This window comes from Polypterus senegalus, chromosome 13 (genome assembly GCF_016835505.1).
Source record: "Polypterus senegalus isolate Bchr_013 chromosome 13, ASM1683550v1, whole genome shotgun sequence".
Classification (NCBI taxonomy): domain Eukaryota; kingdom Metazoa; phylum Chordata; class Cladistia; order Polypteriformes; family Polypteridae; genus Polypterus; species Polypterus senegalus.
This window is the reverse complement of record NC_053166.1, coordinates 1,021,609-1,048,561: the sequence shown is the minus strand read 5'-3', so window position 1 is coordinate 1,048,561 and position 26,953 is coordinate 1,021,609. Positions and strand designations below refer to the sequence as shown.

General features: G+C 45.5%; 1 protein-coding gene across 1 annotated transcript; it reads right to left on the bottom strand.

Moving 5' to 3' along the window:
• Positions 1–1,005: 1,005 nt before the first annotated feature.
• Positions 1,006–26,458, bottom strand: wdr31 (WD repeat domain 31). Its single transcript, XM_039775731.1, has 11 exons — positions 26,409–26,458; positions 23,070–23,126; positions 19,437–19,556; positions 18,956–19,085; positions 17,943–18,017; positions 17,718–17,862; positions 14,074–14,174; positions 12,683–12,750; positions 10,919–11,060; positions 3,230–3,392; positions 1,006–2,838 (listed from the first exon to the last, which is right to left on the bottom strand). The coding sequence occupies exons 3-11, from the start codon at positions 19,481–19,483 to the stop codon at positions 2,678–2,680; spliced, it is 1,032 nt and encodes a 343-aa protein (XP_039631665.1). The 5' UTR covers positions 19,484–19,556; positions 23,070–23,126; positions 26,409–26,458; the 3' UTR covers positions 1,006–2,677.
• Positions 26,459–26,953: the final 495 nt, after the last annotated feature.

Here is a 26,953-nt window from a genome sequence, read left to right as displayed (position 1 = left end):
CAGCAGGAATTATGAGGCCACTCCCCTTATGACTTGTGATTGACAACAGGGGCGGAGACTCGTGTTAGTGATCCACATGGAGAATCCACTGGAGGTTAGACAATGAGGCCACTCCCCTTATGACTTGTGATTGACAACAGGGGCGGAGACTCGTGTTAGTGATCCACATGGAGAATCCACTGGAGGTTAGACAATGAGGCCACACCCCTTAGGACTTGTGATTGAGAGCAGGGGGCGGAGACTCCTGTTAGTAATCCACATTGCTAATCTACCCACCCTAGAGAATGAAGCCACTCCACTAAAAATTTGTGATTGACAGCATAGGGGGCGGAGACTCCCATTAATAATCCACATGGAGAATCTACTGAGAATGGACAATGAGGCCACTCCCCTTATGATTTATGATTGACAGCTTATGGGGCGGAGACTCATGTCAGCAATTGACAATGCAAATCCACAGAGAACGGACGATGAGGCCATTCCCATTCTAACTTGTGATTGGCCTATAGGAAGCCCTGCCTTCTCTCAGCAGAGTAAGAACTTCCAGTGCCAATCACTGTGCCACCATGCCACAATTAAACAGAATACACTGACCCTGCATGGCTGGGATTCCATATTAGAGGCTTGCAAGACACCCCCTAGTGGCCCCAGCTGTAAAATATCAATAAAGTAGGGAGGATTAATAGAATATAGGAACAGAAATATAAAATGTATAGACGTGTAATAAAATTTTTAAAACTTAATAAAATGCAAGAAGATAAGAGAAGGTCCAAACCCGACACTCATATCAGGGTCTTGCAGATGAAGATGGCGGTAGCTGCAGTGCCATTCACAGGTTCATTCATCAAGGCTGCCGACAGCATGCAGTACCATCGCCTGCCACTTTAGGGGAGCTCCTTGAGGCAGGGGAGGGTTTAAGAGCATAATAAATAATAAACACATAATCCTCCAATAACATTTAATAAAACTTGAAACCATCCAATCACGAGAAGGCACCAAATCACATGGCAGTCACATGTCATTTTATTATGAAATCAGTCAATAAATTAAATTCAGTGTTTTACAGATTAGTTTGCATTCTCTACAAAGCACAATTAATAAGTGAATGGGGTCGGGGGGGCGACAGACCAACACATACGACACTGGGGGGCACCCTTACTACATTACTAGACTGGCACCATCCTAACCGGTAACCTGAACTTCAATTAATGGTGACAGGACCCTGTCAAGTGACATGACCCTGTGTTAAGGTGCCACACTGATCCACCCTGGCTGCCACTCTGGAGGCTGGGAATCCATTCATTCTAAGCAAGCTCTTAATTAGGGGCCATTGGCACAATGGTGGCATTTCATACAGTGGCCTGTCTCTGACTGCAGGAGACGCTCATGTGGCGATCTTTCCCATTTACACTTTCCTTCCACTTGAAACACAACCTTCAAAAATGTCATTCACTGTGTCACATCTGGTTGATAATATCAGAGTGGCACTTGCACACCCCTGAGTGGTACAACATAAACCGCTGCACACACAGTTCAGAAAGAGTCACATGCAGTGCCAAGGGCAGTTTGTGACACTGGAGAGTTCTGTAAGTGCCGTAGGTTGATGCTTGCCATGAAAGGCACTATATAAAAATAGACGTTGATCATCTTATTGCGTCAAAGAACTGGCATGAGATGAAGAAGTTGTGCCAGTTAAAACCCAGCAGTATAAAGTGCATTGACAGTTAAGAGAAGGCTTACAGCTGCATCACAAGGTGGCACCACTGTCTTTATGCCACATGGGTCCTCAAGCTGGCCTTCAGCAAGTGGGTTAGACGACTTCTGCGTCTACCTGAGGTCAATTTCACCCGACAATGGGCAAAGTCATAATGTCATAATGCTGCCAGGTGGCAGTGCCAAGCTCTGAGCTGCTCAAGCTTTCATTTTGGTCCGATGAGGGCATGAAGTAGCCCAGCTATTTTTAATTAAGGGTTAATTGCTATACATTAGACTGTGGGGGAGCTTCAATGTGGGCAGAACATAAAATTCTCAAATCAAGGAGGGCATCCTAGCGGCACTGAGTGCAAGGCAGGTGGCAACCCTGGACAGGACACAAGTTCAAAACAGGGCACACATCCACCTCCTCATTCACTTGGGGAGTCACCCGTTTGGCTAATCTGCACATCTATAGGGACAAGATGCCAACCTTATGTAGACGATAAGTGGGCATGGGATGCTGCTGTCATGCCCACATGGATTGTATTGCTCTCCCTCATGGTCTGTGAATGGCTTCATGACACTTCACCAGATCTGCCCGTTAAGATGCCAGAGCATATTTTTGGGACCAAAATGAAATGGAATCTTCATTTTATAAATATCGCCTTTCACCATTAAGGTGCATAAGAACCTTACGTAATGTGCCACCCAGCTCATGAGCCTCTTCTCTGAATAGGGTGCCCTAAAGAGAATGAGCCACTGTGCCAGCCAAGGTAAGCCTCAAGTAGAAGAAGCAGGTCACTGCTGATGACTAGGATATGTGACAAATGACATGAGGGTTGATTTGTGCCAAAGTTCAGTGTTAAATAACAAAAAAAGCAGATAACAACATCACAGACCTGAGTTTGAGCCAAACTTGCCCAAAAAGGTGCCACATGAGCACTGGCAAGGAGTTGTGGAGGATCCCCTACAGAAGGCCCAATCAGAATCTGGCTGCCTCTCTGAGCTCGAGACCCCCGCAGCTGGTCAGCTTCAGCAAGTGGATTCCAGTATTGAAACTGGCACACAGAAGACTGGTGGTATCACAGGTGGCTATGGAGGAGAGTGGTCCGGCGCCATCCAGGCACAAGGTGACCAGGCAGGCTGCAAAAAGATGCCAAACATACTGTCACCAAACTTTGTTGTATAGCGGCTCACAGGCTTGTCAAATGATGCCAAGTACCCCCTGCCTGGCTGCACATTCCATGTTTTGTGGCACAAGCCAACCTCTTACTAAAAATGAAGGTCTTCAAACTGTGTGAACCCCCAGTGTGGTACCCCTCCATGATGACCCGAAACTGCCAGGCAGCAGCAGCCTACAGTGGGGAGTGTGTGGGTGGGCACAGGCCAGTGATTGAACATCACAGGTCTTTTTAAGAGTGTGTGGCACTCGGACCTCTTCTGAAATATTTAGGCCCTTTTTGGGTGTGTAGGCCACAGGCCCCCTTTTGAAGGTCTGTAGTCCTAACTGCCCAGTGGGCACACACCAACATACCTGCAGAGTCCCGATTCCAGATCTTCACAGAGCAGTCGTGTGATGAGGTGGCGACCAGAGGAGACGCCGCGGTGGAGGATGGCAGGAAGAGACCACAGGCCGTGCTCTGCAGGTGACCCCGGTACTCGCACACCTTCTTGCTGGTTTGTCTCAGGTCCCAGAGCTGAAATGAAAATCCTGCAGTTAGGAGGGGACATGGAGGGAAGTACATTGTGCCACACACAGGATGGCAGCCTCCTCTGTAAGCACTACCAGCTGATCTCAAAGATGCTGAAAGGCGCTATATAAAGGCAGCGTGTGTTCATTGGGAAAGGCGCTATATCCGAACTGAGTACAGGTAAAGGGCTGTCACCTTGAAATGTACTGTAGAATGAGGAGGTGCGCTTGTAAAGTGCTAGGGAGCAGAGTTCACTATGAAAGGCGCTATAAAGAACTATAAACTGACTGACTGGAGGACCATGGATCTTTGAGGGGGGGGCACCACCATGAAAGGCGCTATATCAAGGCTGTTTGGAATGGTGCTCACGGTGAAAGACACTATATAGACAGGTTGTCACACACATGCGCATGGGAGGAAGCTAAAGGGTCCGAATGAGAGTAATTCCATGCCAGACCAGAGGGTGGCGTAGTGCACTAACTCTCTTTCTCACTTCTCTGCAGACCAGTTATGGGAATTCCAGCCTGGCCCTGGTGATGTCACTTCCAATTCCAGTCCCGCCCCACCATGCTAATGACGTCACTTCCGGCTTGGGCCTCAACGACATCACTTCCGGTCCGGGTCCTGTAGATGACATCACTTCCTCCCGTCACCTTTAAAGCCGCCATCTTGGAGCCAACAAGGCAGTTCAGTTGAGGACTCAAACTTGTCGCACTCTGTACTTAAAAATCTACCCATGGCAGTCAGGAATAATAGATGGGTGGCTGTCCCCAAACCTGTTTTTTTTTGCGTGGCTTTTGTCGTGCTTATGACAAGGAACAGCGCGTCCTCCATGAAGTATACGGTGGAAAAGCGCTGCCTAAATGTGACGCCTCGGAGAAGCAGTGTCTCTCAAAGGCGCTACATAAAACTTCTGCTTGAGATATACAGTGGTGTGAAAAATATTTGCCCCTTCCTGATTTCTTATTCTTTTGCATGTTTGTCACACAAAATGTTTCTGATCATCAAACACATTTAACCATTAGTCAAATATAACACAAGTAAACACAAAATGCAGTTTTTAAATGATGGTTTTATTATTTAGGAGAAAAAATCCAAACCTACATGGCCCTGTGTGAAAAAGTAATTGCCCCTGAACCTAATAACTGGTTGGGCCACCCTTAGCAGCAATAACTGCAATCAAGCATTTGCGATAACTTGCAATGAGTCTTTACGGCGCTCTGGAGGAATTTTGGCCCACTCATCTTTGCAGAATTGTTGTAATTCAGCTTTATTTGAGGGTTTTCTAGCATGAACCGCCTTTTTAAGGTCATGCCATAGCATCTCAATTGGATTCAGGTCAGGACTTTGACTAGGCCACTCCAAAGTCTTCATTTTGTTTTTCTTCAGCCATTCAGAGGTGGATTTGCTGGTGTGTTTTGGGTCATTGTCCTGTTGCAGCACCCAAGATCGCTTCAGCTTGAGTTGACGAACAGATGGCGGACATTCTCCTTCAGGATTTTTGGTAGACAGTAGAATTCATGGTTCCATCTATCACAGCAAGCCTTCCAGGTCCTGAAGCAGCAAAACAACCCCAGACCATCACACTACCACCACCATATTTTACTGTTGGTATGATGTTCTTTTCTGAAATGCTGTGTTCCTTTTACGCCAGATGTAATGGGACATTTGCCTTCCAAAAGTTCAACTTTTGTCTCATCAGTCCACAAGGTATTTTCCCAAAAGTCTTGGCAATCATTGAGATGTTTCTTAGCAAAATTGAGACGAGCCCTAATGTTCTTTTTGCTTAACAGTGGTTTGCGTCTTGGAAATCTGCCATGCAGGCCGTTTTGCCCAGTCTCTTTCTTATGGTGGAGTCGTGAACACTGACCTTAATTGAGGCAAGTGAGGCCTGCAGTTCTTTAGACGTTGTCCTGGGGTCTTTGTGACCTCTCGGATGAGTCGCCTCTGCGCTCTTGGGGTAATTTTGGTCGGCCGCCACTCCTGGGAAGGTTCACCACTGTTCCATGTTTTTGCCATTTGTGGATAATGGCTCTCACTGTGGTTCGCTGGAGTCCCAAAGCTTTAGAAATGGCTTTATAACCTTTACCAGACTGATAGATCTCAATTACTTCTGTTCTCATTTGTTCCTGAATTTCTTTGGATCTTGGCATGATGTCTAGCTTTTGAGGTGCTTTTGGTCTACTTCTCTGTGTCAGGCAGCTCCTATTTAAGTGATTTCTTGATTGAAACAGGTGTGGCAGTAATCAGGCCTGGGGTGGCTACGGAAATTGAACTCAGGTGTGATACACCACAGTTAGGTTATTTTTAACAAGGGGCAATTACTTTTTCACACAGGGCCATGTAGGTTTGGATTTTTTTCTCCCTAAATAATAAAACCATCATTTAAAAACTGCATTTTGTGTTTACTTGTGTTATATTTGACTAATGGTTAAATGTGTTTGATGATCAGAAACATTTTGTGTGACAAACATGCAAAAGAATAAGAAATCAGGAAGGGGGTATTTAGTTTTTCACACCACTGTACGTCCACTATGAAATGAGCCACCATGGCTTCAAGGTCAGCATGCTGGATCTAGGAGGCAATGTGGCCCCATGAAAGGCGCTATAAAAAACTGCTCCTGGGTCTACCTTGGAATTGTGCTCATTATATAAAAAAGACTGACTGTGGGCTTCACACCCTGAAAGGCACTATATAAACCTGCTTGTATATCTGTTTAAGGACGGTGTTCACTGTGAAAGGCACTATATCAGCTCTGAGCGCCGGTGATGAGCTCCCACCTTGACATTCACTATCGAATGATGAGCTGCGTTTGTAAAGCGCTAGGGAGCAGACTTCACTAAGAAAGGCGCTATAAAGAACTATAAACTGACTGACTGGAAGACCCTGGATCTTTAAGGCCGAGCACCACCGTGAAAGACACTATAGAAAGGCGGCTGGTGCATTTGCTTTGAGAGAGCGTTCATTGAGAAAGTCGCTATATCCGTATTGGGTACAGGTGATGTGCTCCCACCTTGAACTGTACTGTAGAGCGACTAGCTGCATTTGTAAAGCACCTTGGAGCATAGTTTACTATGCAAGGCGCTATATCAAGGCGGGTAGTGCATTTGCTTTGGAACAGCATTTACTGTGAAAGGTACTATAGTAGCTCTGGGTACAGGCGCAGCACAGCTTCAAAGTTAGGATGCTGGATCTGAGAGGCGATGTGGCCCCTTGAAAGGCGCTATAAAAAACTGCTTTAATGTTTGCTTTGGAATTGGGTTCTTTATTAAAAAAAAAAAGAAGACTCATTGCGGGCTTCAAACCCAGGACACCAGATCTGTGAAAGGCACTATATAGAGGTAGCTAATGCACCTGTTTTAGAACACAGTTTTTTGTGAAAGGCGCTATATCCACCCGGGGTGGTTAAACGTTAACATTATACAAACTTATTGTCTGTTTTACCTGCATTGTTATCACTCTTTAATTTAATATTGTTTTATATCAGTATGCTGCTGCTAAAATATGTGAATTTCCCATTGGGATTAATAAAGTATCTATCTATCTATCTATCTATCTATCTATCTATCTATCTATCTATCTATCTATCTATCATGTACTGCCTTTCATCTATCTATCTATCTATCTATCTATCTATCTATCTATCTATCTATCTATCTATTATATAGTGCCTTTCACTTATCTATCTATCTATATCAGTACTGAGTACAGGTAAAGTGTTCAAACCTCGAAATTCACTGTACAATGATTAACTGCAGCAGAGTTCACGATAAAAGGCGCTATATAAAACTGCTGCTTTAGAACTGTGCCCACCATAAAATAAGCGGGTATGACTTCAAAGTCAGAATGCTGGATATGTAAAGTACTGTGGCCCCATGAAAGGCGCTATATAAAACTGCTTTTATGTTTACCTTGGAATTGTGCTCTTTATAAAAAAAAGACTGATTGGGAGCTTCAAACCCAGGACACGGGATCTGTGACAGGCACTATATAAAGACTGCTTGTGCATTTGTTTTAGGACGGTGTTCACGGTGAAAGGCGCTATATCAGTATTTCTACCATGAAATACACTGTAAGAGCGATTAAGTGTTTCTGTAAAGCGCTTTGCAGCAGGGTTCACCATGACAGGCGCTATATAAAACTACTGCTTTGCAATTGTACCCCAAACTCTGCAGCTGTGAGGAAAAGTGCCACCGAACTGCTCCACCAAGAAAGGCGCTATATAGTAGTTCCGAGCTGTTCGCCAGTCTCGTACTGTGCTACCCATCCCCGCGGAATACGTAACCCGATCCCCGCCTCGCTTGGCCCGCCTGACCGCTTTTCTTGAAGGGCCTTTGTGCTGCGCTCCGCTCCTTTCAATCAGTGCCTCGCGGTGTCACATAACAAGCCGTAATTACAGATCATCGGGTGACAGTTTAGGACTCGGAAAGCGGAGCCGACATTAAAGTGTCAGGCCATTTCCTTGACGACAGCGTTAAACACCGCAGCACCGAGCGATTAGCCCACAGGTGCAAACCGATCTGGAGGTCGGACAAAGAGCGGGGCGGGCAGGCGGGCATGGGCACAAAGCCAAAGAAACCGCAGCGCGCTTTGCGGACAAACAATGCGGCCGAGCTGGAATTTAATGCCGGCAGACAGATGAGAAGCAGCGAGCTCATTGTGGGGGAGTCTGAGGGGCACTCGCACTCCAATAAAGGGCACCCTGGCACCAACACAAGACTTGCGAGAAACACAGAGAAGGCAGAGGGGTTGGCTTTTAAACAGCCAATCAGAGAGCCTCTAAGCCACAACTCACTCCCTGGACCCTTTAAATATTTTCGGGTCCCATTCAACACCCCACATCTCCCAACCCCGACCCCTGAGATATTCTGATAACTTATTGAGGGCGAATGGCGACACGTAAAGCGCCAATCACTGCCCAAACGGTCATCATCTGAAATTGACTTTGTGTAGCGCCCTCTGGTGGTCACTGATATTAAACACTCTACGTAACAAGAACGGGGGACGACTAAAACAAAAGTGGCCTGCCATCCCTGAGAAGACGTTAACAAGCAAGTATGGGCAAAACGTCTGGGCACGTCAAGCTACAGGTCAAGCAACAAACCAAGAATCAGGGTGCCACTGGAGCCATAAAAATAACCCAAAATGCCACTTCACACCAGTAAACATAATTAGACAGTAGTGGGCAGTAGAGGGTGCCCACCTGATGCTTGGCTCAGGCTTTTAGGATTGTAAGACCTTTTCTGAACAAGCAGAATGGCATAGCAGTTTGCAGTACTGATGCCCTCCAGATCCATTGTTCTGGGATCAAATCCCATTCCTTGCCATCTGCATGCTCTCCCTGTGTCTGTGTGCCACCACAGACACCCTAAGAAGTTCAGGTTAGGTTAATCGTCTGTTCTAAATTGGTCCAGTGTCCTGTCCTGAACTGTTTCCTGTTGCCAAGTTAGGCTCTGCCCTCATCCTGAACTGGTTTAAACCGGCCTGAGAAAATTAAAAACCTCTCTTAATGTTTCCATTGTATGGAAACAGAGCCTGTCCTGCTAGCAGTGAGAGCAAGACAGGAGCAGACAATGGGCAGAATTCCAGTCAGTTGTATGGCACATACAGAGTCACATGGATTCCTATAAGTACTGGCTGTTAAGCAGATATGTGGGGCTTTGGCATGAGTTGGGAAAACACGGAGGAAATAACTGGACATGGAAAGGATGTGCAAAGCCTAACACAGGTCCCTGGGGCTGAGCTGCAGCTCTAACTGCTGAGGCACTGTGCCATCTTTGACGTCCTTTGTTATGAACCTGCCCACTACACTACAGGACTCCGGAGCAATGCCAGCCAGTGATGCCAAAGTGCCACAAAAAAAAAAAAACATATAGGTGGCTTGGCCTCAGTTAAATCACTGTAGGCTGGTGGTCAGCGTGAAAGGCGCTATATTAATCACAAAAAGAGTGAGCTGCCTTATACCTCACAGGTAAAGCGCTTTGGGGGGAATTAATGACGCCTCTCAAAATTAAGGCTCAGCCATTGTTTAGACTCTGACCCTAAAGAAACAATTAATGCCCATCCCTGTGCCATCCAAACACCCTCCCAAGCACTTGGAAGCTCACTGCACTTAGATAAATGATAGGTGCCCAGACCCTCACTCCCACCCTGTGTCCATCCCATGCCATCCTGAGCTCATCATGGCACATTTCAGTTAAAGAGACAATTGATGTCCATCCCCTGTCCCTCGGCAGCACATTAAAGTTAGTAAAATGGTGGTCGCCCACCCTCATTCCCACCCTGTGCCGACCTCATGCCATCCTCAGCCCTTCATGGCATATTTAATTTGAACCCACCCCAGTACCCACTCCATGCCATCCTGAGCTCATAGCAACAGATTTCACTTTAAAAGATGATCGATGTCTAACTCCGTGCCAACCCCTTACTATCCTGCGCATTTGCCACCAAACTTTCTTTAAAGAAATGATGGATGCCCAACTCTTGTCCCCACCCCATAGTATCCTGAACACTTGCCAGAATATTTCACTTACACAGAGGATTGATGTCTGACTTCTCATGCCTACCCCATGCCATCCTCAGCTCTTGATAGAACATTTCACTTAATGATATGATTGCTGCACAACCCCATGCCCATCCTGTGCCAATCCCACCACTTGACAGAACACTGAATGTTAGAAGAGATGCTCAATGTCAGACACACATGCCCACCTCATGTGCTCCTGAGTGCCAAGCAGCTCGTTTCACTTCAAGAAATGATTGTTTCCCAACTCCTGTGCCTACTTCATGCCATCCTGAGCATTGTGTAGCACATGTTACTTAAAGAAATGATGGAAATCCAACTTCTATACCCACCTCATGCCACCTGGTGCCTACCCTTTGCCATCCTGAGTGCTTCTGGAACATTAAAACAACAACTGTGATGAGTGCAGCCCATCTGGCCCAGCAGTCCAATTCGCTTCAATTCTCCAAACTAACATCAAGTCAAGATCTGAGGGTCCCTAAAGTCCTGCTGCCCACCGCACCACTTGGCCACTGATGGCTCTTTGCGTGGAGACAATTTCCTAACATGTGTTAAAATTTGTGCTTAACAAGTGTCCATCAGAGCCCCCCAGTTCTTGTAGTCATTTTAAAGTCCCAGCTGTGGTCCCCTGTCCCCATTGCCGTCATCATCTGACACCCGTCAGCCCTGTCACCTCTTCATCCCCGTCCGGCTCAGCTCCTACTGTCACTCCTCTTTGTTCTGCTCCTATACCCAGCAGTGCTGCTCTATCTTTATACGGAGACCCCAGCTGCACCGGGCACCCCAGCGGAGTCCTCGCCCACGTTTCCGATTTGCACGGCTGCACATTTCACTCTTCAACCTTAAATGCTCCTTACATGTTCTGCGCAGCCCTCTGGCAGATTGAACAAACTAACAGACTGACACCTGTGCTGCCCACGAGACCACAGGGGTGGGAAATGAAAAGAAAATACCCAGGAGTTTTAAAAAGTGCCAAGGGCACCAGCGGCCCCCCACACTTGTGCTTACCGTGGCCTCACAGCCTTCTCCACCAAAGCCATTGCTGCTGGTCAAGCAGTAGCGGCCATCTTGACTGGCATCGCAGTGGACTTGGATGTACTGCTTTGGTGGAAGCGTCTGTACCACCTGCAGGCCTCGGCTGTCCCACACCCTGCAATGTAAGAGGAAGGCTCAATGAGCAGAGGCCATACTTCTGAATGACCAGTGGGCTGACGCTCACGGCCCCTGCAGATAATAATAAATATTAAGAGCACATTTTATTTATATAGCGCCTTTCTCATGATTAAATGCAGCATGCCCAGCACTAACAAACAGCAGGGCAGAGCAACAGCAGCCCTATGTGTCCACTGTAACTAGTTATGAGAAGCTGCTGAAGGTTCATCTGCCTCATGTGGTGCCCACAGGACCCAGGGTTACCAGGAGCATGATAAGCATGAGGCCAGCAGATATCATAAATCAATTTTTCACAATTTATATTTATAAGGAGCCTAAGCTTAGCCTGGCAGTTTTTGGGCGCAAGGCAGAATCCAACCCTGCATGGGAAGTCAAGTCATCACAGGGTGGCCTTACATATTCACTCACACCGGGCCACACTGGCCAACTTTAGAGCCACCAAACATCCTAAAGCAGCATGTGTTTGAGATGTAGGAGAAGACCTGACAAGAACATGGGGAGAACATGCAGGTTCTACAAGGACAGAGACCAGGCCAGGACTAAGACCACGCAAGAACACGAAGAGAACATGAAAAGTCTACACACACACACACACACAGTGATCTGGCCAAGAGCTCAGACTGAACAAGAACATGAGGAGAACATGTAAAGTCTACACAAATAGTGGACGACCTGGCCATGACTCAGAACATGAGGAATGCATGCAAGATTTATGCAGATGGTGGCTGGTCAGGACTCAGTCTGCACAATAACATGAGAAGAACATGCAGATTCTACACATACAGTGATCTGGCTAGTGCTCAGAACATGAAGTCTATGTAGATGGTGAGCTGGCTGGGACTCACACCATGTAAAACCATGTGGAGAGCACAGACGTTTTACACAAATGGTGGCTAGTCAGGGCTCAGACTGCAGAAGAACATGAGGGGCATACAAGTTCTGCACAGATGGCTACGAGGCTGGGACTTCACCCATGCAAGAACATGAGAAGAACAAGCAAATTCTACAAAGATCATGACTGACCTGGCCAGGACTCAGAACATGAAGATTGCCTGCACGTTTTGCACAGATGGTGCCTAGTCAGGGCTCAGACTGCACAAGAACATAAGGAGAACATGAAGGCTCTTTGTAGATGGTGACCTGGTCAGGAGTAAGACCATGAAAAAACACGTGTGGAATATAGAAGTTTTACACAAAAGGTGGCTGGTCAGGACTCAGACTGCACAAGAACATGAGGGGGCATGCAAGTTCTGTAGACATGGCTACCAGGCCGGGACTCCGACCCTGCAAGAACATGAGGAGAACATGCCAAGTTCTACACAGACAGTGGCCTGGGCAGGTCTCAGATGAAGGCTCCTGGGCATATGAGGCCCCAGCACTCACCACCAGGTTTCAGCACTGCTAACAATAAGTCATATCAGGAACCAGTGAACAAAGAGGACATGTGCCAGGCAGTGAGAGTGAAGGTGCCATGTAGGCATTATTAGAGACAACAGCTTTGGTGAATGGCTGGGCTACTCTTTTTTAACTTTAAAGCAGTGGGAACGTCTATAGGCATGGACCCCCACCACCATGCCATGTGGCACTCAGGGAACCTACCGGATTATTTTATCTTCGGATGTCTGGACAACGCAGGAGCTTTCGGGGATCCAGCAGAGGTGTGTCACCTGCCGAGGAAGGGCAAAGATCAGAGTTATTTCAAGGTTTACACTCAAACATGTACTAAATAACTCAAATGGTAAGGTGGGCAGCGTCTGGTCAACGGTCCTCGTGTCGTGGCATGTTTGCTGATTTCGTGAAGTACCAGCACTGATAATGTACCAGGATGACCACAACCTGCACAATGGAATGCACTAAACATGATCAATGCTCATTCTTTCTGAGGGTGGCACGGTCATCTGTGCCACTGCATCACAAACCCAGTGCCCTCGGTTTGAATCCTGTGTCCAGTCTGTATCTGTGTGGCATCCATGTGTTCCCCCCATGTCTCGGTGGGCTTTTTTCTGGTTTCTCAAAGACATGCAGCTCAGGTTGAAAGGAGATTCCAAACCAATGGGTGTGTGAATGGACCGGTGCCCGTCCCGAGACCCAGTTCCATTAAACTTTATCTTCTGTAATGAGTTTGAACCCAAAGCAGTTACTGAAGTCACATGTCAGTTCAAGCTACTTACTGCTTTGTGCCCAGTGCTGCCCAGATAGACTCTTGTCCCCCATTAGGTGGCTTAGAATATTAGACCATCACACAGGTATTTGGTCATTTAGACAGGCCGGTGTGATGCTTCCTGGTGTTATAATGTGCCCCACCACAGGGTGGAGCCAAATCTTAGAAAGTCCAGTATGCTCAACCCATACTGGAGGAAGCATGTGGCCTGCCCTCCTTGTAGACACAATAAGGTGCCCACTCTAAGGATGGCACCATGGGGAAAAAAGGAGCCCATTAAGGGGATGGCAGCATTGTTGGCTGCACCCTGAGCATAAAGCCCCACTTTTAGAAGCACATGAAACCCTTTGCCATGCCACCTATAGCAAGTGTGGGCACTGCCAAGGATGTTAAAGTCTGGAGGGTCCATGCTGAATGAGAGTGAGGTCCACTAAGGGGCAACATGGAATTCAGGCCACAAGAATTCTTATCAATCAGAGGATCTTTAATAAATGTTATTTATATAGCGCCCCTCCCATACTCAAGGCGCTAAAATTAAATAGCACCCCCCCAAAGGTTCTGCACTTAAGGGGTGGGGCTGTCGAGTCACACACACACCTTGCCAGTCAAATTGCTGGACAAATGGATGCCACAGATGTACCTGGCTGAGCGAGTCACTTACTGTACTTGCCTGGCAGACACAGGGGTCCAGCAGTCAAGTGACATGAACACACCCCAGCTCTCAAATTTACCAAAAGACCACCAGTCACTCGCTCTTATCAGGCAGGCTCACCGGATGTACAGTAAGTGGACAAAAGCCTGAGCTGTGAGCCCCACTAGCAGTCCTTACCAGATTTCGGGATATGGTGGCCTTATTCAGACATCCTCCAGTCTCCGTGTCCCACAGACACACAGAATTATCCCGGGAGCCGGTGCAGAGTGAGGACCCATCTGGAAAAGAGAGCATAGTGGAGACATCAAGGGGGAATGTGAGGACATCCATGGGAAAACAAAGGGCACACAGGGCCATATACGGGAAACAATAAACCACCAGCTAAACATGACAAACCAAGAGCCTCCTGTAGCCATCTGGTATTCATAAGCGGACATGAAAGTCCTCACGTCACCTCACGCCACGTCAGAGTCCACTAGGAGAGCTGCAGGCAGCAGGCAACAGGAAGGCTTCTTGTGTGTGTCACTCCATGTTACAGCAGGGAGAGCCAGCGGAAGGCAAAGTACGAGAGCGCCATCTGCCTGGCAGAACTGCTAATGACAGGGACATCAGCATAAAGAAGTTCAATACCAGCTGTTAGCACATGGCACTGCCATCCAAAGACCTGTGAGCTTCATCACCATGAAATTGCCATCTTCAGGAGCAGAGCGCTCCACCAGGATCAAAGCTGGAGTCTGCCATAGCAGACATGCCAAAGGACCAAAGGGACACGAGAAATGAGGAAGAGCCATTTGGGGGTGAAGAACAAAAGCCAGGGGGCCTGACATGACAGGGGAGAATACGGGGGGGATAGGAACTGAGACTAAGAGTGGCCCCCGGGTCACAAGTTCAGGCTGGTGTGTGAGATGTACAGTGAGGCACAGCAGTGAGTGACGCCAGGACCACTCCTTGGGAAATGAAACTGGAACTGCCAGTCACATCTGTGCCATGGGGGCACAATGCAGGGACAGGTAAGGCAGGCAACGGGCAAAAGTCTCTGCTGCTCCCCGACACTTGATCCAAAAAGCTAACATAGTGAGATGGGATAAGCGGGCCACAGCCCACATCAAACAGAGGATGGCAACACCTGGGCAAGGCAGCATTGAGCAGACAGCAAATAAGAAAATAGCACGAGAAAGGCACTATATAAAAAAGCAGAGTTTTATATATTTAGTAATACAAATGGGGGCTTAGTTTGAAAGGCACTATATGAAATAAAATAAAGGAATATTGGATTTAAAAACTGCTCCAAACATGTGGCATGTTTGCTATGAAAGGCACTATATAATGAATGATTAAGGAAAGATGTGTAATTGATTACTTTAATTATGTGATAGATAGATGGATAGATAAATGTGAAAGGCACTATATAATAGATAGATAGATAGATATGAAATGCACTATATAAGACAGACAGATAGATAGATAGATAGATAGATAGATAGATAGATAGATAGATAGATAGATAGATAGATAGATATGAAAGGCACTATACAAGACAGATAGATAGATAGATAGATAGATAGATAGATAGATAGATAGATAGATAGATAGATAGATAGATAGAAACCCACAAATAGTAAAAAACAAAAAGCATTATATACATACTGTACATACATATAAAAGGCACTAAATAATGCTATAATATATTCTGTAACAGCTATATTAGAAATTGATGTGAAAGGCACAATATAATGATAGATCAACAGAGAGAGACAGATAAGTAGATATGAGAGGTGCTATATAACTAATAGAGAGTGAGACCGAGGTCGGTATGAAAGGCGCTATATAACACCCCCACTAACAATCAGTAGCACCATCAGCGTAAAGTCAAAGTGCAGCCCATTGCACAAGTGCCAGACACAGAGTTACACCCAATGCCCCCGTCACCATTAACTGTCCGGGGTCCTTAATGTCATATTGCCCATCTGTCTTCATAACTAGCTTGGTTGCCAGGAGGCACCATACACACTGACAGCTGTAGAGCCCCAGAGGCGCCCTCTAGCACACATTGGTGGAACAACATCCTTCAAGATCAGCTTATGTCACTCTCTAATGATGGCACTGCAGGGTGGTGACATGCTGCTTGTTGATTAGTGTGACAATAAGAACCCTATAAATGTATCTATTTTATAATCTCCTTTCCTGTTGCTCTATTTATTATATACTGTAGTGCCTTGCATGTTTTATGCATTTTTTCCCTACGAGAAATGAGTTTTGAGATTTTTCAGGTAAGGCAGACAGAAATTTCACCTCACCAATGAGGAGAGTTGTGATGTGTCATCACATGTTGATTAAAAATGTCAGGATAACATGTGACAACAATGTCTCCATAGACATGAAGGCACATGGAGGGGGGTGCCCTCTGCTCATGGCGTCCGCTCTTACAGTCGCTCATGTGTTGCCCAGCTGCCCCCCTTCAGTCTTTCTCTTTCACCTGACTCTGCTTTAGCCCCGCCCCTCCACCTCTTAGACTATAAACCCCCACCAGCAGGTGAATGTCACTTGCACTCCCAGTTCTCTTGAGTCCTGAGCTGCCAGATGTCATTATATAGGCTATGTCAGTCCTGAGGTGCGGGTTCACCTGGCAGGACTTCATATTAAGGTGCTTTCTAAATAAACAGGATTCTGTGAAATTAATTCCTGCATTTATCTCTAGTAGGACTGACTACTGCAATGCGGTGTTCACTGGCTGTTCAAACTGTTCTTTATTCAGCCTCCAGTTAATCCAAAATGCTGCTGCAAGAATTATTACAAGAACAAGAAAATATGAACACATAACTCCAGTTCTTAAATCCTTACACTGGCACCCGGTTAAGTTTAGGGCAGATTTCAAAATCCTCCTTTTAACATATAAAGCATTAAATGGCTGAGGTCCGACTTACTTGTCTGAACTTATCATGACTTACAAACCTAAGCGCACATTAAGATCTCAAGACGCCGGTCTGCTTATGATTCCAAGGATTAATAAAATAACAGTAGGAGGTCAAGCTTTTAGTTACAGGACCCCTAAACTGTGGAGTGGTCTGCCTGTTACTATAAGAGATGCCCCTTCGGTCTCAGGCTGAAGACTCACTACTTCAGTTTAGCACACCCTGACTAGAGCTGCTGATTAACTGTGCAGACTGCATCTCTGTTGTCAGTCATTAGCACTAAAACATAAGTAACAGGATAGTTAGAATTTGTTACTAACCCTCACCTATTCTGTTTCTCTTCTCGGTACTCAAATGTGGCACTCGGTGCCCACGGCCCCCCACGCCAAGTGGTTTTGCCTGCCTAAGATAAAGTCATCTCTGATGGAAGATCGCAGGAATCGTGGGGTAGAGGGGTCCTGTCATCGGATTGGCTGTCTCAGCTGTGGAATGGCCAATTGGGGGAGGCAGCTTGATGGCTGAGGTCTGCAGGACTCTAAACAAATCCAAATCATATTATGGGATATCATCTACTGTTAAATTCTGCTCCATACTTTTTAATTTTTTTATTTTTATACTGTATTGAGGTTTACTTTTGTTCTGTTCTGTGTATTGTGTTGTATTGTATTGACCCCCCTTCTTTTGACACCCACTGCATGCCCATCCTACCTGAAAAGGGGTCTCTCTTTGAACTGTCTTTCCCAAGGTTTCTTCCATTTTTTCCCTACAAGGGTTTTTTTTGGGACTTATATACAGAAAATAAACTGTATTGTATTGTATTGTATATTCTCTCTCTCTCTCTTCTGTCACCCTGATACCATCTGAGTGCCCATATTCATTTTTCATTTGTGTCACAAGAGATGGCCTTACCTGGACTGACTGCCAGGCCGTTCACTACAAGGTCATGACCCACAAACTCCTGGGCTGGCCGGCTGCCATCCTGCAGATTCCACATCAGTGCTCTTTTATCACGTGATGCGCTGAACAGTCTTGAGGAGCCATAGACACACGCCACCTGTGAGAAAACAGAGCCATGCCGTTAGAGAAGTGCCACATCATAACATGCTGCCCAAGTTATCCGCTGCCATACTGTACCTTGGTGACATCACGATCGTGGCCTAGAAGTCTTTGCTTTACGATGCCAGCTCGCCAATCATATACCACAACAGCCTGGTAGAGAAAAGAAGACAAGCCAGTCAAACGTGACACAGGACACTGAACAGGTTACATCAGGCACTTCATTAAAACAATGTAGATGAGAACAGGCCAGGTGAGAAGAGGGGCAATGATTAGAGGGAAGGGGGCGGGAACCTCTGCCCAGTGTCATGCCAACAGTGGAGTGACTGAGAATGAAGGAAATCCTTGAGTTACTGATCCGAACCTGATTGAATGTCTGTGGCAAAACTGCTGCCCATAGTTGCCCAAACCGCCAAACAGCCTGTCACAGCTAGATAGATAGATAGATAGATAGATAGATAGATAGATAGATAGATAGATAGATAGATAGATAGATAGATAGATAGATAGATGTGAAAGGCACTATATAACTGATAGATAGATAGATAGATAGATAGATAGATAGATAGATAGATAGATAGATAGATAGATAGATAGATAGATATGAAAGGCACTATATAACTGATAGATAGATAGATAGATAGATAGATAGATAGATAGATAGATAGATAGATAGATAGATGTGAAAGGCACTATATAACTGATAGATAGATAGATAGATAGATAGATAGATAGATAGATAGATAGATAGATAGATAGATATGCAAAAGGCACTACATAACGATAGATAGATAGATAGATAGTTTTAGACTGTTTGGAAGGCCTAGTTTTTGTGTTTGGGGCCAGGCAGCCTGTGGGTGAGGCCCAGCTGGTAAATCTAGACTAGACATTTCTAGCAGGTCTGGTCCTTGTGTGATGGATGATTTGACACACGCTTGCCCTTTTTTCTATTGTGCTGAAGGAGCCTTTTGACCTAAGCAGACTGCTCATCTGTTTTGTTTCTCCTTTGAATTTTGTATTTTATTTTAAATTATTTCTACAGGTGGCGCTTTGATCAAAAGACACTGCCTGCTGATGTCACTTTCACTTACCTTGTCCCTACCACCTGACAGACAGAGGTCAGAGTTAACAGTAGTGATGGCTGTGACGGTGTCTTCATGCGCACGACCAAACTGCACAAAGCCGGGCCCCGGGTGGGGATCTTCGGTTTTTGACACCTTTCTGAGAATGAGAAGTAGAAATGTCCGCTGTTATTTGCCAACCAAAATATTGTTTGTACAACGTAAAGTGCCTAATACTTTTGCGTCCAACCATCTCTTTCATGAAGTGCAGAGTTTTAGGGGCCTGCAATCTACCTTAGCAGGAAGAAGAAAACACAACTGTAGGTGGCAGCGGCCCACTGAAGGACCCACTACAGCCCTATAGTGCCCACTTGCATTGCCCCACAAAATGCTATAAAGAATGCTGGTTTAGGCAAGTCCTAAGGGTACATAATCCCCCATAATAAAGACCGTCCATATCACATGTTAACATGACGGGGCCCGACTCGTTTTGAGACCCCCCCTGACTTGCCTGTATAAGGATGCGCTGCGCCTGCCTTTGCTCTGCAGTTTCCCCATGCTGAAGACAGGGGGAGATCCCGGAACAAATCACAAGTGGACGCACATCTCATCACGGAGTGGGACCCTCGATCTGAAAGACAGAACGACATCAGGAGAATCCGAGTCAGAATGGAGGAGAGACGTCTGCCACCGTCCGCTGCGTGACCTTAGAGCGCTTTAGGCCTCGCTGCCTGTCATCGGCGTCCCCTTTCAGGAGGCTTAGGGGCTAATCAGCTTTACACATGGAGATCAACGGCAGCAGGACACAAGGAGGCTTGACCAGCAGGTGGCAGCAGTGCAGCTGGAGCTGGCACCATAGAGTCGGACTTTGGGTGCCAGACTTGCTGAATGTTGTGTCTTCTTCGACAGATTTCTCCTATTTTTAATATCATTTATTGTATGCATAAGCTTGTGGAGTTTTTAGTGTCATAGGTGGTCTTGTTATGTTTCAGCCTGATTTGCAACAGCTGGAGCTTATTTTGAGTTTCAGGTTTGCTGTAATTTTTAATTATTTTTTATATTTGTATGTCCTTTCCATCAGACTTGTTTACTTTTTAATAATTTGTAGTCTGTGCCTTATTATTTATTTATTATTTGTAGTCAATGTGGCTTTTACGTGCTCTGTAGGTGTGGAGCCCCCTGAGGAGGCAGGGCCATTGTGACATCACCACCCCAAGACCGCCCCCCCTGGCCATTTAACACCACACTAGCGGAGCTCAGCAGACTGGATTGGTGGGGATTACTGATTGGTTGGTTTACTGACGATTTGGCTCCGCCTCTTGGACTTCTGTATGTGTCTCACTTTTGTATTTGTGTGGACGTTTGCTGTTGTGTGAAGCAGCAAATCTCAAGAATCAGTGGAGGAGGAAATGTGGACAAAAAACTGGGAATCAAACCAAACCAAACAACACCAACATGACATCAAAGAGACTTTGCAGAGGATCAAAAGTGGAAAAGAACAACAAAGTTCAATTCCCGCGTGTGAATCCGTAATCTCGGACACCACTTGGACTGCAGCGCTGCCTTTGAAATTAGATGGAAAGATTGTGTCGTCATATTAGAGCAGGGGGTGTCCAACTCTGGTCCTGGTGGGCCACCCAGGCTGCAGGTTTTCATTCTAACCATCTTGTTAATCAGTGAGCCGTTTTTGCTGCTGATTCACTTGTTTGGCCTTCGTTTTAACTAACGTGACTCGGACCCCCTTAGTTGTTTCTTTGTCCTTAATGAGCAGCCAAACAATAATGAGACACAAAACATGACCAGCTCACCTGAAAATAAAGAAAGATGAGGGTCTCGGTCATGTTTGTCCGCTCAGGTTACCCAAACATCTTGACGGTGGTCTTAGAAAAAACAGAAAATCAACAGAATGAGAGCAGCAACAAACCATAGAGTTAAATAATGGCTTTAATTAACAGCAAAAATTGGCTCCTCATTAAGAAACTGGTTGGAGTGAAATGGACTGGAGTTTGACGTTCCAGTTTAACTGCTCATCTGTCAGCTCATTTCACGTCTCATTTCTGTTTGGCTGCCATTTAATGAAGAAACGAATCAATTCACAGCACTGAATCCTTAAAAACAGGGCTATTAAAATGAAGGAAACAGGAGTTAATTAGGAGTGAAAACTGATTAGGAAAAGAGTTAGAATGACAACCTGCAGCCACTGCAGCCCACCAGGACTGGTGTTGAACACCCTTGGATTAGACGGACCAGCACAGACCTTACTGTCGAGTGACCAGTAGGGGGCGGCCAGCTGCCTGTGCCGGACTGTTATGGCCTTACTGTGGAACCCCCTACCCTAAGCCAGGTTAATTTTCTCCATTGATGTTGCTGACTGATATTTTTTATTTTCTTAATCCTCAACAATTAATTCCTGGGCTGATATCGGTGGGCTCAGTTTATCTAAAATCAGTTTCAAACTACTTTGCTTTCCTATTTGTTGGCACAAATCTGCGTCTTTATGTGCAAACAGAATGAGTAACTTGTACGGTTTGCATTGGCACTTCACCTGTGAACGTGTCACAGCACTCCACACCTGCCCTGAGTGAAAGGCGCTATATATAAAAAAAACAAGCTGGACTAAAGCATTGTGGGTGTGACTTCTGGAAGACACGCCCTTAGCACCCGATTGGCCAGAAACGGCAACATTCTCAGCAAATGGTGGTGTCCACGGAAAACAAAATGGAGTCACGAAAAAATGTATAAAATACTGTATTCACAGCGCTTCATCACTTTCTCCACATGTTGTTATGTTACAGCCTTATTCCAAAATGGATTACATTCATTTTTTTCCTCAGAATTCTACACACAACACCCCATAATGACAACGTAAAAAATGTTTACTTGAGGTTTTTGCAAATTTATTAAAAATACAAAAACCGAGAAATCCCATGTCCATAAGTATTCACAGCCTGTGCTCAATACTTTGTCGATGCACCTTTGGCAGCAATTCCAGCCTCAAGTCTTTTTGAATCTGATGCCACAAGCTTGGCACACCTATCTTTGGCCAGTTTCGCCCATTCCTCTTTGCAGCACCTCTCAAGCTCCATCAGGTTGATGGGAAGCGTCGGTGCACAGCCATTTTAAGATCTCTCCAGAGATGTTCAATCAGATTCAAGTACGGGCCACTCAAGGACATTCACAGAGTTGTCCTGAAGCCACTCCTTTTGTTTCTCATGGTCTGAGAGTCCTTCAGGTGCCTTTTGGCAAACTCCAGGCGGGCTGCCATGTGCCTTTTACTAAGGAGTGGCTTTCGTCCTGCCACTCTAGCATACAGGCCTGATTGGTGGATTGCTGCAGAGATGGTTGTCCTTCTGGAAGGTTCTCCTCTCTCCACAGAGGACCACTGGAGCTCTGACAGAGTGATCATCGGGTTCTTGGTCACCTCCCTGACTAAGGCCCTTCTCCCCCAATCGCTCAGTTTAGATGGCCGACCGGCTCTAGGAAGAGTCCTGGTGGTTTTGAACTTCTTCCACTTACGGATGATGGAGGCCACTGTGCTCATTGGGACCTTCAAAGCAGCAGACATTTTTCTGTAACCTTCCCCAGATTTGTGCCTCGAGACAATCCTGTGTTGGAGGTCTACAGACAATTCCTTTGACTTCATGCTTGGTTTGTGCTCTGACATGAACTGTCAACTGTGGGACCTTCTATAGACAGGTGTGGGCCTTTTCAAATCATGTCCAGTCAACTGAATTGACCACAGGTGGACTCCAATGAAACATCTCAAGGATGATCTGGGGAAACAGGATGAACCTGAGCTCAATTTGGAGCTGTGAAGGCTGTGAATACTTATGGACATGGGATTTCTCAGTTTTTTTATTTTAATAAATTTGCAAAAACCTCAAGTAAACTTTTTTCAAGTTGTCATTATGGGGTGTTGTGTGTAGAATTCTGAGGGAAAAAATGAATGTAATCCATTTTGGAATAAGGCTGTAACATAACAAAATGTGGAAAAAGTGATGAAGCTGTGAATACTTTCCGGATGCTATGCATATATGAATGGGAATTCATTTTGTTCCTGAATGATAAAAAAATTAAAACAGCAATACACTGAGACTCCGAGCCCCCAGAAGCATCAATTTGGCATTTGGCCTCAGGCCCTCACCTCCGTCGTGGTCCTCCTTCAAATCGAGCATCTCTGGTGCTGGAGACTCGGCCCGACCTAATAAAAAAAACAAAAAACAAAGGAGACAAACCTTTAGGCACAGCAGCTAAAAACACAACTAAAAAAGAAGACACACCGGCACAGCTTTGCCCACCTGTCTGCCCACTTGACCCACTACTTGGGCCAGCAAGCACACTGCCACTCATATCAAGGAGTCAGGTAAAGCCCATGCCACGTTACGATGACCATCCCAGTGATTTGCTGTCGTGACCTTCATTTCCATAACCTTAGCCAATCAGAGGGAGCCGGTGGTCCCGTGAAGACCTAAACAACTACTGAGACCAACTAGTCTGTGATTGGCTACAATCAAACACAAACAGGTCTGACTTGGCCTGTGGTCGGAGGGGGCGGGCTCTTTGCATGTGACGGCGGAGAACCAATGAACATTCGGCCGGTAGTTCAATGCACAGAATATTATGATGAGGACGCCAAACGCACTGCAGCCATTAACCCTTCGTGCAGCCCCCCCACTTGGCTGTGGACCTGACAAACAGAAGAGAAGCTCGTCGGTCTGAGGTCTTGTACTTAAGTACAGACCACAATAGTATAGAGAAAAAGAAATAAAGGGCAGAGATTGGCCGCAGCCATTAACCCTTCGCACAGCACTGGCTCCGTCAGGCAGCACGCTATTGGCTGTCAGAAAATGGGGAGGAGCGCGACTGCCCTGGGAGATCGGTGCTCGATCGGTAGACATGATGTGGGCTCTGTGACAAGACGGTGACTGTTTGTCAGTTCAGATTGAACTCATGCTTGTTATCTTGAGAGCTACACAAGTCCACCTGACTGACTGACTTACAGACTGACTGACTGAAACTCTCACCATTGGACCCCCATGGCACTAAAGGATCACCAGAACCGCAGAGAGGGGAAGAAAAAAGATATGGGGGGAAGGGGGATATGCAACTGGCCATCTGCATAAGCCTGGAAAACGGTCACTCAAAAATGAGGATGATGAGGACGACTGACAGATTTGTCAGATGATTTCCTGACGGACTGATGGATCGAGTCACTCAAGGATAAACGGCCTGACGGCTTCGCCAATTGATTGATTGGCTGAACAGCCCCCTGATATCCGGGCAGGCCGATTACTTGACTTTATTGTGAATTTGGCAGGAGGTTTGCTCATTTGCATTTATGCTAATTCTTTTCTTGTTTAGGACAGATTCTGTTTCATTTGTGTTCTTGTTTCATTTTTGCATAATATTTTTATAACATGTAAACGTGGATTTGATTGGTTCTTATTTTAGGTTCTTTTATTTTCAGAATGGCCGTTACTATCATGTGTCGCCAGAGTTGAGAAATGGTGACGCGCTGCTGGGTGGCTGTCACCAGAACTTGCTATGAATGACGTCCCCTCCATGATGGCTAACTGGCCAGGATTCTGCATACTAAACTAAGAGGCTTTGTGGTGATTTTTGGAGTTTTCTTGTTTGAAATGCTTCTGAAACTAAGAGAGGCATTTTTTTTTTGTACTTTGATTTTTCAATAAACACTTTGAGCTGACGATATTTGCCTTCTTTCCTTTCTGGAGTTGACTTGTGCTCAGCCCTGAAGTTTAGTATAGTCGTCAGGATTAGATAGATAGATAGATAGATAGATAGATAGATAGATAGATAGATAGATAGATAGAGTGAAATGCACTATATAATAGATAGATAGATAGATAGATAGATAGATAGATAGATAGATAGATAGATAGATAGATAGATAGATAGATAGATCTGAAAAGGCTATAAACATAAATAAAGAAAGGAATAAACAACTATTTGGAAAAACAATCCTTTCCATATTTTTAAATATTTAAGGGTTATGTTTGTTTTCGTGGGTTACTCTTACATTTGCTTTTGAAACGTTTAGACATTGTAGGTAGTAATTTATTTTAAATCTTTTTAAAAGATTGGCTAACTGCTAAAAACTCAGGCTGATACTACTTCAGGCCCGGGATTCTATAAATTCATCGATGGATTTCATTATTGGGTCGTCTTTATGTTGCTGACTCAATAATAAAAAAACTAAAACTAAAAAACGAGCTCCTTTTTGAGCCACTGTCCTTGAACGGCTGCGCTCAGGTCCCAATTGGTGTTCCTGGTCTGGTTCGTCGTGTGGTGGCTGCGGCGGCAGTGCGCTCTGTCATTGCAGGGTCCCAACCTCTCCTCTCTCTCCTCTGTTATCTGCCGTCTTACAACTGAACTGTTACGGCGCCTGATTTGTTAAATTTTTTAACGTCAGCAGCGCCATCCATGCATCACCTGTTGAAGGACACGTCCACTTCAAGCGCAATTTCGAAACTTACATAAAACCACGCCCCCAAAGAGTCAGCTCGGCTACTTTTTGCACCCATGCCTCTGAGATGAAGACGCCCGAGCGCGTTTCCAGTTGTGTTTGGATGCGTCGTCCACCTTAAGCATCTGTCTGCGTAATAAATAGCGCAATTTGCATATTCCATATAACCAAATGATGGATTTGCATCATGACGCGCTCCCTTTTCAGAGAAAGCCCGCTAATTTAGAGAGAAACTGCTGGCAGGTATTGCGGGAAGGGGCGGGGTGAGACATTGTGGGAGTCACATGTCAGATTTTTTCCATATTATGGCAAAATTACCAGAAAAATAAATACATATTGCAATTGTACAGTATTACAATGAACATGTGCATTATTTAAATATATGTAATAAATTAATTAGGCAATATACATAAAATGTATGAACCATTAAAATAATTCATCCAGCGAACGAATCCCATAATGTTTGGACTCACAGGCAGATCCCGCACCTTTCCTTAGTAGTCTCTTGGAGGCTTCAGCCGGAAATGGTTACTTAAAGAGCTCTCGGGATAACAACGTATGGAGAGGGTTAAACGCGCGTCTGCCTTCTTCTTCATACCTTGGAGCACACGGCGCACGCCGCAGCGCTCTGTACGTTTATCGCTAAAAGAACGTCGAATCGAGTCCTCCCGCGGCGTGACCGTGGCGCTGATCACCCTAGGGACCCCCTTTCTATGCCATACATTCCTGTTCGTTATTATGGAAAGTAAGTCATATCAGGAAACATGAAAACCTAACAAAGAACACCTCGCGCCGGGCCGTTAATCCCCGCCTCCCGCCGCGCTCCCTCGACGTTTGCGGCTCCGCGAGCGAACGCCAAGAAGCTTGGCAGCCGTTCGTTTTTTTTGCGTAATTAAAGAGGGGGGCATAGGGCTAGCATATTCTACTGGCCACATCGTATGCAATGAAAAGAGCAAAACTACATCTAGAACAATAAACAAGCCACATTTTACACACCGCGCCATTGCTCCTGTCCATTTCCTTGGCGACGCTTTTCTTGTAACTAGGGATGTGCGCCCACGTGACCTGCCCGGCGAGTCACGTGAGTCCTGCCGGGCTGCCCTGTACCCGCCTTTTAACATTCTGGAATTTCTTTATTTCTTACCTACACGGGTACTCGCGTACGACGTGCGATGAAGTGTCGGCCTGGATCGCGACTCAGATTACGCAAAAGAAAATGAAGGGATGAGAAATACTAAAATAGGAAAGAAAATGTGACTAAACAATAAAAGATAAATAAAATAAGAAAAAGATAGAACAGCAAATGTGACTTAACAGAATAAAAGACAAATAAAATAAGATATAATACTAAATATACAATATTATCTATCTATAAATCGTGTATGCTATATATATATATGTATACAGAATATATACATAGTAATAGCTTTGTCACTCTAGTGATGAGCGGGTTCTGGTTAGGTGATTGACAGCTGGGTATTCACAAGTGTGCTGAGCTCTGCTTTCCAGTAACCCCTGCTACTTTCTCGTTATGCCTTTCA